This window comes from Mangifera indica, chromosome 20 (genome assembly GCF_011075055.1).
Source record: "Mangifera indica cultivar Alphonso chromosome 20, CATAS_Mindica_2.1, whole genome shotgun sequence".
Classification (NCBI taxonomy): domain Eukaryota; kingdom Viridiplantae; phylum Streptophyta; class Magnoliopsida; order Sapindales; family Anacardiaceae; genus Mangifera; species Mangifera indica.
Window position 1 is genome coordinate 6,127,505 of NC_058156.1, and position 15,297 is coordinate 6,142,801.

Here is a 15,297-nt window from a genome sequence, read left to right on the forward strand (position 1 = left end):
TTCCATGTTATCAATTTTATTTTAACTTACCTAATAAAGTATGAATTCGAACTCAAATAATATAAACACATGTTTGAAATATAAATAATATTGATATAATTGATGCATAACACCATGCATGAGCAAGAAGTTCAAAAAGGGTGAGCTAGAAAACACTATTCACTCCAAATTGCACTACTTTACCATTTCTTCAAATTAAGCCCCAAATGGAATTTCAATGCAGTCAAGCTTTATACACAAGTATTTATAACAATTTACACTATCATATAATCAAGTGTTGTACAAATATTCATCAAAGCAAGACAATCAAAAATGAAAGAAAATGGTAGTGGCAATTGTATAATTTTTATGCAACTCTCTGTCAAGACAAGAAAAATAATACACACACTAAAATGACACCAAATTGGAACACATGCATAAACAAGGCATAAAGGATAAATCCACAAACCTTAGAACCCCACCACCACTCCCTAAACACAAGAGGATGGATAAAGGAATTGAGAGGAATAAAAACTTCAAGCTTTTACACTAAAAATGACAAAGTTCCTAAAAGTCTTTTTACATTGGAATACCTAGCCTTTATATAGAATGGGCTTAGCAGCAAAACTTGCATAATTTTAACAAAAAAATTTCATTTAGATAAACTAAACTCCTCAAATTAAGCTAAGTCATTCACTCCCTAATTGAGTTTGTTTAAGGCTTTTCTAAGGCTTGAACTCCAACCGGATATGCATAAATAATATTCATTCTAACAACTACATAAGTAGATCATACATTACTCAAACAATCAAAATGGTCATTCTAACAATTACATAAATAGTGCTCATTATAACAATTATATAATTAAAACATTATTTACACTAAATTTATTACATTGTATATAAACTCAAGTACTCAAATGAAACATTAGTCAAAGTACATCAATTACATATCATTTTAACAAATACATAAATCATATAATTAATAAAACTAAATAGAAGGTTGTGAAAATCTCATTCATTTATCTCTTTTACATAAACCCTGCGAGACAGAGCTTGGAACCGGTGTTAGGCTTTTACATTGTGTTCATGCATATCTTAGTTGCTTACATCAACTATAAACCTTGGGTGTAACAATTTCCCCTTATGAAAGACATCAATTTTTATTTGAAGGGTAACTCAATCGATGACGATCGAAAATGGGGGGAAGGATAACTCTTTCTTCAGGGCCATGCAACCATTCTAATTGGTCCTCGAGTAGATTAATAGGTTCTGCATACATTGCACAGTAATACTCAGTGGTGAAGAAAGGATGAACCCATGCATTCAAATTTGTGAGCCTCATATGTCTTATAACAGTAACAACATGCTTGCATGAAATACGTGAAAGATGAAACTTCTTGCATGTACAAGAAATTTCATTAAAGTCCACAATGCCCATGTATCCACCACTACTTAGAACCTGATACTAAAAATTTGTAATTGGGTGAATCTTCAAGTGCATAACCTTTAACACATAGTGCTCAAGCTTCTCCTCTATCCATAGAGTAACATAATTAAGGCATTCATCTACAATTCAAAAAAAAGCAACAACACATCTGTTAATAACAAACATAAGTGTAAAAAGGCATGCTCAAATAAACAATTAGTAATTACTTTGTATATACTTGCATGGTTTCTCTTCTAGTAAAATCATCGTTATAATGTGACTTGAATGAACTCGATGAGTATTATGATGGGCAAACCCCATACATGTCTAATGAAGGCATTAAACGAGTCTGTAATATTGGCTGTCATTATGTTATACCAATGCCCCAAAAAATGTGCTTTACTTTATCTATGAAACCCAACCTCAGGTAGGTAAGCCTCAGCTTGAGGATGCACTGCATCAAGAGATCTTATCATAGCCTTAAAATCCGACTCTATATATGACTTGGCTTTCCAATATAAATAAGCAACCTGTGAGTTTATAAATAATATGAGCACTTCATTATCAAAATTTATAAAATGTTAACCGGTATAAAAATTTTATACATGTATAAACATGTTTCTTATGAGTCGCGTTTATACTTTGATTGCATGTTACATAGAAGGTGATGACAACAACACCTATGGTATAACATCTGGAAAGACTTTAGCCATTGCAGAATATGTAACATGATGTCGATTTGAGATTATTGTCAATTTTGGTATTTCATTGATGCATTCTTTAACCTTCATCAGAAACCAACACCATATGTCATAATCTTCTTTTTTATCAACACCAAAAACAATTAAGTATATCTGATTATTACCATTGAGGCCCACCCTAAGGAATAAATATCCGAGATATTGACTTTTAAGGAAAACAATATCAGTGTAAATAACAAGTTGAATATATTATATAAATGCAAGGACTAAACATCCCAATGCCATGAAAAAATACTTAAATTGATGTTCATTGTCTGTTTTCATAGTTGTCACGATTCCCAGATTAGCAAGCTCTAAATTATAACAATAATCAGGTAAAAACATAAATGATTATTTCGATGATCTTTTTAGTGAATTTAAAACCTAATTTCTTGTCGGTCAACCCTGTGAATATAAAATGTCAATTTTATACCAATCGATGATGTCAATAATGATCTCTTTAGGCTGATAAATTCAATCAATCAACACAAACTTTAACCTTATTAACTGACCTAAAGCCTGAGCCTCAGCATGTTTATGTTGTGACATTATCTGATCAACTGAACATGTGTGGGTTGGATTCATTTTACCAATTCGGAAGACTTGACTAGGTTTGACTCTACTTTTTGTTAGATATTATTGACATTTTTCATCATAACACTTAATATTTCATCTCCCCGTGTCAAACTTAAGCACTTTATATTAAAATTTGGTCTCTAGGGCAAATTGGTCCACAACATCTTTCAAGTGTTTTTTATCATTAAAAATGTCATCAAGTTTTATAACATTTCCTTTTTGGATCAATCTTGCACCACTTGATAAAGGCTGTATAGGAAAATCGGGAAGTTACTTAAATGGATCAGTGGGGACATTGTCAAAAAATGGTCTTGAATAATTCTGCCACCTGTAATAGGATTTTCAAGTTGTAGACTATTTATATTAAAGTTAACATATGACATATCCTTAAAGTCTATCTTATAAAGAGGAATATCAGTCATCTCATCCCTCAAAGTCACCCCAGTCTAGAACCCTTCTTTGTCTCCACGAGCCTATTCATTAGCAATATAGAATGCATCATTATTGAAATCAACCAAATCTTCCCAATCAAATTCTTTTTTTCACTTCACTAATTTCTTATTCTTCTTCTTGTCCTTTGATCGAAATACATGTAACAAAAACAAAAATACATTCCTTGAAGTATTGAGACATGTCAAAAGGCCTTGGTCATCATTTTCAATCTTTACAGAGCAGTTGAACTCAATTCTTCTTGGTTTCATATATAGTTGAATGTAGTTTCTCATTTGATCAATACAACAATGTTCACTCAAAAGTTGCATAAATCCTTCAAATGTTATTCCAAAGAGAATTTTAACCAATTGTTTACAATCTCCAACATACTTCATTGTGTTTTTATCATGTTTGATCAATTCTCTTTGGAAATGAACAAAAACATAACTAGTTATTTTAGTTATCAATCCTATAATAAAAAATTTTGAGAAAAAATTAAACATTTATAAAAAAAAATCCACAATAAACATTTATTGATATATATGTCACCTCTAATTTCTCAACATGTCATTAAATACCCTTATACATTATCTGAAACCAAAATGTTAATTTCATATCTTAGTTAATATCCAAATGGACCATAAAATTTTTTTTACTCTTTAATATATTATAAAATATCAAAATAGACCATTTTTTATAACATGTATGAACTTGATATTCTTATAATATCATAAATGCCTTTATGTTGTCTCATTTCATAATGCCCTTTATATTTATTTACAATTTTATTTAACCTCCTCAAATATTGTATTGTATCAGTAAGCTCTTATATTTTATCAAAATGCTTTTATATATTCCTAACATTTCATTTAAAACATTTTTACAATATTTAATATCAAAATGCTCCTCATATTTTTTTAATATTTTTTAACCACCTATAATTATTTAACATTATAGTTAACACCCTTATATGTTGTTATGTATCGAAATGTCTCTATGTATTCCTAATATTTCATTTAAAACATTTCTACAATTTTTAATATCAAAATACCTCTATATTTTTTTAACATCCTCATATGTTGACTTGTATCAAGATGCATCTATATATTCCTAACATTTTAGTTCAAACCTTCTTACACTTTTTAATATCATAATGCCTCCATATATTGTCTAAAAATTTTTTAACCCCCTATAATTATCTAACATTCTATTTAACACCCTTATATGTTGTCTTGTATCGAAATGTCTTTATATATTGCTAACATTTTAGTTAAAGTCTTCTTATACTACTTAATACCAAAAAACTCTCATATTTTTCTAACATTTTTTTAACCTCTATAATTATCTAACATTTATTTAACACCTTCATATGTTGACTTGTATCAAAATACCCCTATATTTTTCTAACATTTTATTTAAAACCTTCATACATTGTTTAATATCAAAATGCTTCTCATATTTTTCTAATATTTTGTTTAACCCCTAAACTATTATCAAATATCTAAATATCCCCTTTACATAACATACAAATTAGATTTAACAAATAAAATTAAGTTTTGAGTTAAAATTTGTATAAATATCTTTTTCTCATGAATTGATTTCGTTAGATTCAAATTAAAAAATATGAATTTTTTCTTCTAAATGAACAATATCAAATATTGAGTAAAAATAAAAGTAAGAGTGAGTGTTTGAATGATTTGAGAAATGTATATAAATGAGGGTTTATATAAAAATGGTAAAGGATAATTTTGGTATTTTAAAAAGTATTTGGGGCATTTTTGTTTGAAAGTTTGAAAAGTGGGCATTTTAGCTTAGCAATAAGAAAACAGAGCATTTTAGTTAAAGAGGGGTAAAATGGATATTTACTTTAATTTCCCTCACTTTAAAGTTAAATTTCAAACGAAGACATGAAGTCAAAACAGTTGAAAAACTAGAGTATAGACAGGAGATAAAGGAGGGATGGGTGTTTGTAATAAGTTCACTACAGTTAAACCAACTTTATATGTAAGGGAAATTTCAAAAAAAATTACTTAATTGACTTAATGTATAAAAAATTGGTTAAAATTGTAAAAAGAGTTATTTTAATTAATTATCCTAGAAAATATTTGTTTTTTCCTTATTAAAAGAAAATTTATTTGTCCATTGGCCTGTTGGGCCGGAGGCTCTTAGGCTTGGAGCAATGCCATTCTCCCTAGTAAGCTGTACACTGGGGGGTTTTTGAAGCAACTACCGATTCCAGTCGATCGACGGCTTTTCCAGTTCCTGGCTGCAGATTCACTATTATTATAATCGTAAAATTCAATAATCTCTCCACTCAAACAGTGTTCTACTCTTAGACGTAACAAAAGGAAGGTCTTATTTGTTTATTTAACTGTTAGCTCTCCAATCTTGATTTGCTGGAGCTAAGAGGGGACACGTTCTAAGTGTTTCTGCTAAAATTTTGGTAAGCTTTAGTGCCGCTTGTTTGTGCAAGTTTGATTCAATTTTTTATTGTTTGGGGGGTTTAGATTGGGTAATTTGTATATCTTGGGTTTTTTTTTTTTTAACATATGGATTCATGTGCATTTATTTTATTTTTCTATTTAGTTAGATTGAAAATTTTAGCCGCAATTTGTCTCTTCGGTTTTAATTGTGAAATGGGGCGCTATTAATTTTGACATTGTTGACTGTTTGGATGCTCAGAAAACAGAATAAAATTAATAGGTTTGAAGCGAATATATATGCGTGTGTGTGCGCGCACGCTTTGACAGGGTTTCTTATTTTTATTGTATAGAATGAATTATGGTGCAACGTAATTCCAGGTAGATGGGCAAATTGGTCAGGGAGAAATAGAAGAAGATGATGATGACTACGTAAATCAGAGACGAAATATACTTATAGTCTAAAACTATGTCTTTTTTTCACTTTTTTATTTTTGCGGAATTTCTTTCTTTCTTTCTTTTAGTTCATTATTGTTCTGCACTTAATATTATTGTATTATGAGCACATGGTATGAGTTTAGTCTGGTAATTTGTAATATTAGGAGGTCATCAGATAAAACCACTTGTAAGTAGCATTGCCATAAAACTAGAATTTTCTTAGCAGCCAACTGTATCTTTGGGAAAGATTAAAGATACTTATTTTGTTAAATCATGTTTATTTGTTTTTGTAGGAATACGTACATGTTGAGTTGGCGAATAGTTTGAATGGATAGGTTATTAGAGTTTGGTAGAAGAGCCATGTTTTATGTGAGAGTTCTCTCAGGATATGAAGAACGAAGAATTCGATCTTATAGGTTGCAGATTGAGAAGCGTCTCCAACAGGTATTACTTATTGTTACATCAAGATTTCATAACCATTCTGTGGAGTTTGTGTTTTAAATTCTTAATATCTTATAAGTTCTGCTTTATCTTGCTCTACTCCTGTTTGAGTTCTATTGAATGCTATTTGCATGTTGATTAAAGTCTTGTTGTTGTTTCCTTTAATTTTATCGCATTTGGACTCAAGATGGCAAACATTGTGGTCTTCTGTTAAGTTGTTTACATTTTTATTTTCTCCTTTGAATCATTATTAATTGAATTTCCTAGTTTCTTATAATTAATAAATAAAATAAAATAAAAAATATTTATCTTGAAGTTAACCATGGAGACTCCTCTTGTGTCTTGTTTTATTAACTCTGGAAGTCAACATGAATCTTTCCAAAACTTGGCATATTTATTCTTATTCAATCTCATTTTTTTATTGAGATTTCCAACATTAGATCACAAATATCATGTTTTTCTATCACATGAAGGATTATTTGAATCATAAAGTCATCTGTAATTAGAATTTTTATTTTGCCTTAATTTTCTTTCTTTCATCATATTTTATATACTTGTTTGGCTTATTACATTTTATCAGTTTTATGCTTTTAAATTTTGTTAGAGACCCAGCACATATATTATTAATATATAAAGAAAACAATGTTGACAATAAGAAATGTCAGCTCCTCCCAAAGGCCCTGACCTCCCAATCAGCCGAAGATTGCCCAACATATTCAAACAACAATAACCTTCCCCCGTTCTCTATCTAGCCCCCTCCTTTATAATAACCTCATTTCATCCCAATTAGTAGCAGTCAAACACCAAATATTATCACATATAAAATATTATTCAAAGCAATCAAATATTACCTAAATAAAATATTATTTAATCAAATATTATCTTCCTAATTTATATCTAATATCTTAATTAATATAACTTCACAATTAATTTAATCTATCTAATTAATATTTTAATATTATTTTTCTAATTAATATTATTCTAACATATTAAAGCCCAACTTGTCCTCAAAGTGGAAAAATTGGAAATTTTTTTCTATTTTTTTTATTTTTTTATTTTTTACACACTCATTTTGATTATTTTTTACATTTCTTTCTACTCAATTTGAAAAAAGCGTCTCCCATTTTTACTTTATTCCAATCGCCACTCGTGATAAAAAAAGTCAACCCTTACTTCCTCCTTTTTCAACGTTATCTTTGTTGATCTTAACCTAGTACGTTTCCATCAACGTCTCATTTTCTTCTTCTTTGTGTTTAATGATTTCTTCTTCATTCATTGCCCGTTTTGTCTCCGTCACAAATTGAATCAGATCATTGGGTGAACAAATGTTTTCCAGCCTTTGGAACTCGTTGGAATTTGTCAATTGCCCATTCTTCTTGATTCCTTTTCTTGGTCCATTGTCAATAGAAGAACTTCATTGAAACTGGCTAATTTTTCATTGGAACACTGTCATGTTAAAACTTACCAAATCCAACAGATTCATCCTCATCCACTATCAAGACCACTAATGACTTGAATTTTGTGAGGATTCAAACCCATTATTTACCCAAAACAGTAAATAAACTCAAAACACAATATAATAACAATGCTTATTGATAGAAAGGGGGTTACAAACTGATAAACTGACAATTTGAGGAGGCAGTGCCTCTCATTTTTACCCATTCAAGGCATCAGAGACCTCATAATAAGCTCTAAGGTTGTCCATAACTATTGCTGCCCAAAACTAAATTTTCCTTACTTTTTCTTTTTCCCTTTGATCCAAATTTCTCCCATTTTTATCTACAATATTTTACCCTTTAATTAGGACATGTGTCCCTTAAATCTTACCTTACAAGTGTCCTTAAAAACCATTGTCCTAACATTTCCCTTCCTTTGAGAATCACCTTGTTCACAAGGTGAGAAAATTGGAAAGTTTTTTTTTTTTTTAAAATAAAAGAAACATTATAACATATATATTTTTTCAAATGTTCCTTTTTTTTTGCTCTTCAACTGTCTAGTACCATATATATTTTCAGTTTTTTCTAGCCATCAAATATTTTCTTTTCCTTTTTTTCGTTCTGCCAATCCATATATTTTTTTTCTTTTTTTCTTCTATCGGTCCATTTTTTTTACCTTTTTTGTCTTTTGAGTTGTCTCTTTTTTCCCCTTACACCATTGCTACTTCCTTTGAATCTACTTTTGTATTTTTCTTTTCTATTTTTGACCCTTTTTTTAGCGTTGATTTTTGCTCCATCACCATACCTTGTCAACTCATCTTCTCCTAATGATGATTCACCTTTTCATCAACCTCCACCATAACTCTTTGACTTCTCAACCTATTTGGTTGCAATCATTGTGCCCTTTAACCTTTCTAATGCTGATTCATCTTCCACCATCATTTTCAATCACCGATCTTACCTATAGTCATGACCTTTTAGCTTTTTTACGACTTTTCACCTTCCACTAATGACTTTTTGGACTTTAATTTGCCAATCCACCATCCTACCTTGCCAATTTGTGCTCTAGCCAAGCTTCCTGTCGCCAATTTCCCTTTTCTGATCACTTCCCTCACCGTTTTGATGCCATTTTGTTAGGAATTTGTACTCACTGAACTATGGTTTCGCAATCCTCACCCAAAGTAATTCCCAACACAACCACACCTACAACTTATCAGCTATGAACCAAGGCAAAATAGATAGATAATAATAGAAATCAATTAGGAAATAATGTGATTTGTATTGATGTAAACAATATCTACAACGTAATAGTAAATGAGTAATGAAATCAAAATAGTCCTACACGTGGCATTCGAGGGGCCAACACTTTCCTTCCATTCATTTCTTATAAAATTCTTCTTGCCTCCTTTCTCTCCTCTCCAACCTATATTCCTCTTTGTAATTGTCAGCACTTCTTAACTCATGCCACTTTCCTCATCATCTCCCTTTGGTGCTACCTTACTTTTTGTATAATGACACTTGTCTAGTCTTGTGCTTGTGCCATTTGTTTCTCTTTCTTACAAGTATATGCATGGGTCCTAACAATACCCCACCCAACGAAAGCCACTTTGTCCTCAAGGCGGATTTGAGAAAATCGTGTTTCTCAAAGCATTTTTCATCACTAAGATGATTTGCCCAAGTCTCGTGAACTTGTGATTTCTTGACGAGTTGTAATCAATTAAAGCTCGGATGAGAAAAATAAGGATTTTTTTTTTTGAGGTTCAAACAATCACATCGATGAAAAACTTCTCCAAGTGGTTGTTGCTCATCGCCAACTCTCTACAAGAAAATTGCCATTGCTTCTAAGAGTTTTGTTCTTTTCATCCTCACATCTAAAAGCAAGCTTTCATCTATTGCAAGTAAGTTGTCAAAACTTTAACTCTACTCTTGTGGCCTATACTAACTTCTTACATGTCATTTTCCATTGATGATATGAGATTTGGCTTCCAGAGTTCATTTCCCATGTCATCATACCCTAGAACTAACACCTAAGACTGGTTGGTGAGAAGCTTGTTTACTTCATTTATTGCATAAAACCTATCAAGCATCTTCTTTATATGATTATGCATTGTTACTTCTATTCCAATGCCCACTTTGTCCTTACAACTTAGTAAATCAACTTCACTTAAAAGAGGTGGTGGTCTAGTGATTCCCGAATCAAGAGTTAATGTTGTTGTGACCCAAGCACCTTCAAGGAAGATAAGAGAAGATGAGAAAGTGAGAAGTAAAGAGCTTCAATTATGCCAAATCGGACAACAAAGGCTATTGTGAAAAAGACACTCTTTTGCTAACCTAACACGATCACTGGGGACATTAGGCAAGTGGTTATCAACATAATAGTTATGACAGCCAAACCTGATGCTTTGCCCAAGCATTTTGTGTTTCTAAAACCCATTGTAACAGCTAATTAAAAATTTAGTATCCAATTAATCTCTAGAATGTAGATATGACCAGGAATTTTGGAAGACGTGTGGGCTATTTTGACTTGTGGGAAGCAACCTTGAGCATAACATTGCTTAATGATGGAGAAAGTGCACGTGATAATGGCTTGACTTCCAACTACTTCACCAAATATGGTTATAACTAGAATTGGCCAACTCAAATTCTTAGTTACAAAAACATAACAGCCAATTAAATAATCTTGGTCAACAAAGTGATGCTAAGATAAATAACAACCCATGTATGCAAGAATCAAGGATGGATAAGCAAAAGAGGTATGATGTGCGACTCTAGGTGAATTTCTACCAAGAAAAAAAAAAAAGGATGTTTTTATGTTTGAGTTGATTTGAGAAAGGAGAAGGCGGGTTGTATAAAAGAGAATTACATTGGTTCGGGATTGCATGTGATGGGTTGGGTTAGTAGTATGTGGGTTGGATTGTTATGGGTTTAAGTGGGTGGATGTGATATTTGAGTTAGGTTGGTGTGATATTTGGGTTTAAGGTTTGGTCTAGTGTTAAGACCAATTGGGTTGGATGGTTTTAATTGAAATTGGGTTGGGTTGGTTTGATTAGGGGTGTTTAAATGGTAATTAAGTTGGGTCAAATATGAGTGGGGTGGGCTTAGAGTTATGTGTGTTAGGATTGGGTTGGAATGCTGAATTGTGGTTGGTTTTAAATGAATAGGTGTGTTTGAGTTTATTGATACTGTGTTCGAGCTAGGTTGGGTATAAAGGTTTGGATTTGATTGACTTGGATTTGACTTTAATGGGTTAGGTTTTGGTTAGGTCTAGAATTGGGTAAATCGGTGTATGGATTGGGTCATGTTAAAAGCTTTATATTCTTCTTTTTCTTTCACATCTCCTTTGCTCCACATCTTCGTTGGCCTAAAGACTGGAAGGTTGAGTGGCAAACTATTTTTGGTAGCTAGACTTAGCCGGAACTAGTTGAATATCTGTTAGAATATACCTTCTCAACCAAATTGACTGTGACTTTACTAAAAACTGTTTCCATGCTTGAAATTCCCATCTCAACTAAATCAGTTCTACTTTTCTCCACCAGATCAGTTATTCTCCTCGCTCACTTCTCATCACTCACGATTAGAATAGCGTCATCATCTCATCCATCATTGTCCACTAGTATCACACACAAAACAAGTCCTAGGATCAAAACGTGGCTTTGATGCTATTTGGTTAAGATCTGATCCCATTATTTATTTAAAATAATAAATAAACTCAAAGCACAACAAAATAACAATGATTCTATTGTTAGAAGGGGGTTACAAATGAATAAACCGAAATTTGAAGAGCCACGACCTTCCATTTTTCGGCCATTCAAGGTATTGGAAACCTCCCAATTAGCCTTAAGTCTACCCATAGCAACTATTGCCCAAAACCCAATTTTTCCTTTCTATTTTTCTTTGTTCTCTTAATCCTAATTGCACCCTTTTTTCTATGCGATATTCCACCCTACGAGTGTCCATAAATCTTGGCCTATGAGTGTCCCTAAAACCCTTATCCTAACAAATTTATAGTCATGATTTGGTCCATATTCAATCCCACATCGGAGACCAAATCCCTTTCCCATAACCTATACTTTTGTTTTCATGAGTCACCATACCAACAAGGGCCTTCTATTCTCATCCTTAAAATCAAGTTTGTCCTTCCTCAATATCACAAGAACTCTTATACCGATTTGTTAAGGGCCTAGCATTTACATTATTAATATTAAAAGAAAACAATACTGACAACAAAAGGTGTTAGTTTCTCCCAAAGGTTGTAGTCTTCCAATTAGTCAAAGGCTACTCAAAATACACAAATAATAATAATTTTCCCCTCTCATCCATCCAACCCCTCCTTTACAATAACCTCATCTTATCCCAATTTGTAGCAATCATATACCAAATATTATTACACTAAAATATTATTCAAATCAATCCAATATTACCTAAACAAATATTATCTTTCTAATTAATATATAATATTATCTTCCTAATTTATATCTAATATTAACTTCCTAATTAATATCTTTTGATATTATTTTTCTAATTAATATTATTATACTAATCAATATTATTTTCCTAATTAATATTATCCTAACAGTTTTTATCATTCTAATAGACTCACCATACTTATACCCTACAAGTTTTCTGAGAATTTTGCTTAAAATGTTCATTGTAATGATCATTACCCTGTCTTTGTCTCCTGTGTAGGCACAAAAGAGGAAGGAAGCCTTAAGAAAAATTCCCGAGCAAGCAATATTAGCAGAGGTTCGTCGTATGATTGAGGAGATGCAGACTTTAAATAAGAAGCTAGAAGAAACAGTAAGCTTCATCGCAGCGTATGATAACTGGAAAATGATAAGAAAGCTAGGCCTTTTGAAACCTAATTCCAAATGCAGTTGATTCTGTGGATTTCTTTATACTAATCTGTTAATTCACAGCGTTGCTATGCTAAGCTTTGTTGATTCAAAAACTTGCATGATTTTGTCTTTTGTTTTAAAGGAAGACCGCGTGCTATGTATGACTCACAAATTCTATTGGTTATGCTAGTTATATTTAGTATTGAGGCTTTTATATTTTTCTTATTTTGCAGCTTCTTTTGTCACTTTGTCCCTGGTTAAATTTCCCATTTTACTTTCCAGATTCCCTTGTTTAAAGAACATCTGTTTTCCTGTGCAGGAGGCTGCCATTGAAGAGTACTTCAAACCAATTGACAAGGAAGCCGAGTACATAATGAAAATACAGCTTGAAGGAGAGGAGAAGACAATGAGGGAGATGATGGCAACTCTGCAGAGACAAGCTTTGGTTGAGAAAGCTGAAGCAGAAAAAATTGCAAACAAAAAGGAACATACTGAGGAACCAGGATCCACCATCATGGAAAAACATGCTGAGATGAGATAATTCCATGAAATGCTCAGTTTCCAGTTGAAATTGAATTGATTCTGAAACAGGGCATGCTCCATAAAGCTGCTCTTTTTGGCATACTTTCTAAGATCAGGTTTGTTTATGCCTTCTGGGCATGGTCCCTCTGGACAGTTTAGGCCTTTCTAAAATATCCTAATAAAAGAAGGCAACATTTTGTCAGATTTTGTATTAATATCTCAAATAGACAACAGAGAGTTTACATTGTTGTCCTAATGATTTTTAATGGGGGATTGAAAATTGTGTCATGAAAAAGGAGCAGTCTCATCGTGTAACTGATCTTGTTGCATTCAAGAGTAAACTATTTTTTAATCCATGGATATAAAGTGAAAGCTCAAAAAGTTGAAGCTAGTATGGGCATATTTAAAGTAAGATTGGAAGTCTGTTGAGTATCTGTACTTATACTGGATATAGATGCTTGAACTCTTTCTTTTGAATTCTTATTTTTGATAAAGGTGAGACTCTATTTTTCTTGGTGATATTGAATCAATTGAGCTAATTGGCACATTGATGCAGGTATCTTTCACCTGCTATACTTTTGTCAATTTTCATACATGATTCATGATTTAGCTTTTGGGAATTGGATACCTGTTGGTAGATGATATTGTTATTTCGCAATATTTTAGTAATGTTGCTTTTTGTGTCATCTCTTCTTGGTGAATAAAAGCAAATATTCAGAGGCAAGAAAAGGAGGAAATGAAGCTCATGAATGGGACCGGAAGCCTATTCCAAATCCGGCCTATGGATTTATAGGCTGCATTATTACATCACAGGGAAATTAGGCGAATCCTGGATGGATTAGACTTGTTGTGTTAGGTTTTTGGGGTACATTATTTTATATTAATGTGGGTTGATGATCAAGAGATGTTTTATTAGAAATGTGTAGTGTAATTATGGTGAAGTCAATTTCCAGGGTAGGACTATTGAGTGGTAACTTCAATTTCTGTAATTCAACAAGGCATTCACATGCATGACTTCATTTTGATCCACCTTCTAACCGACCAATCCACAAACTTCAACTTCTCTCACAATTTCCCCCTTTCTGTAGTGGTTCTATTTCATTTTTGCCCTTAATATATTGTTTAGTATAAAAGATATCCACTTTATTACAAAATTATTAATTATACCATATAAGAGTTTTTGACAATTTTTAGAAAGGTATTTGATATTTTTTAGTGAACTTTTAACACTTTATTGACAAAACAAGGCGATTGCTTTTATGTTAAGCATCGTGAATAGTGCTTCTTGCATTAAATTCATAAATTTAAGTTTAAAAAATTGGGTGGATTAGAAGGTGGGATAAGGTTACGAAGAAAATGGAAAGAGAATCTAGAAGTAATTGCCCGCCATCAACAACAACCCTATCCTCTGTAATCATCAATTTCTTCTCATCTCACCCCACAAAATTCATAATATTTCAATACTACATAATATAAAAAAATAAGTTAAAAAATTCTTAGAAAGTAGCAACAATTAAAATTATATTAGTTATCAAGTACAAAAATAATGGATATCTTCAACTCAAAGCTATTAGTTTAGTTTGGTATGCCAATTGCCCTCGTTATTGAAGTTGAGAAATCCCGGTGGATTTCTTAGTGGACTAAGGTTTCATTTAGCTCATTTTCACCTAAGCTTTCGCAAACAAGCTAAATAGGTTAATTAGGAGGTTAACAAATCAATTGTATAAACCAATAAACTCAACAATGTTGTTAAACTCAACAATTCAATGACACTGGGTATAATTCTTAGCATCAATAGAGTGAATACATATCCCTATATAGAATATTACTCAACAAGATATGCACAATTTAACCTTTTAATTAAAAACAGTAAAAATAAAGGCATGATATTAAATCTATCAATATAAAATAAGTGCATAAAACATTCATACAATGTTAACAAAAATAACATAATACATAAATATCGAGTAAAAGAAAATAACTGTTTTGCCTTTTGCCCTCATGCAACTGCTCGGTTGGACCGTTAACTCCCCTACATGTCTCAATACTA

The 15,297-nt window shown here is 31.8% G+C and overlaps 1 protein-coding gene across 3 annotated transcripts; it reads left to right on the forward strand.

The window, feature by feature from the left end:
- The first annotated feature begins 5,288 nt into the window (after window positions 1-5,288).
- LOC123204876 lies at window positions 5,289-13,766 on the forward strand. 3 transcript variants are annotated; one of them, XM_044621683.1, is made up of 5 exons: window positions 5,289-5,446; window positions 5,534-5,598; window positions 6,307-6,457; window positions 12,577-12,687; window positions 13,045-13,766. In XM_044621683.1, exons 3-5 carry the CDS (start codon window positions 6,341-6,343, stop codon window positions 13,264-13,266), a joined length of 450 nt encoding a protein of 149 aa, XP_044477618.1. In that variant the 5' UTR covers window positions 5,289-5,446; window positions 5,534-5,598; window positions 6,307-6,340; the 3' UTR covers window positions 13,267-13,766. The 3 variants fall into 3 exon arrangements, with proteins under 3 accessions (XP_044477618.1, XP_044477616.1, XP_044477619.1); XM_044621681.1 differs by having other exon boundaries at window positions 5,292-5,598; XM_044621684.1 differs by lacking the exon at window positions 5,534-5,598 and having other exon boundaries at window positions 5,292-5,446.
- Window positions 13,767-15,297: the final 1,531 nt, after the last annotated feature.

Excerpts from the sequence above, each read along its gene's own strand:
- LOC123204876 (XM_044621683.1), top strand. The coding sequence starts at position 6,341 with ATGGATAGGTTATTAGAGTTTGGTAGAAGAGCCATGTTTTATGTGAGA. Across the intron at positions 6,458-12,576 it reads TTGAGAAGCGTCTCCAACAG|GCACAAAAGAGGAAGGAAGC; the intron begins GTATTACTTATT and ends TCTCCTGTGTAG. Across the intron at positions 12,688-13,044 it reads ATAAGAAGCTAGAAGAAACA|GAGGCTGCCATTGAAGAGTA; the intron begins GTAAGCTTCATC and ends TTTCCTGTGCAG.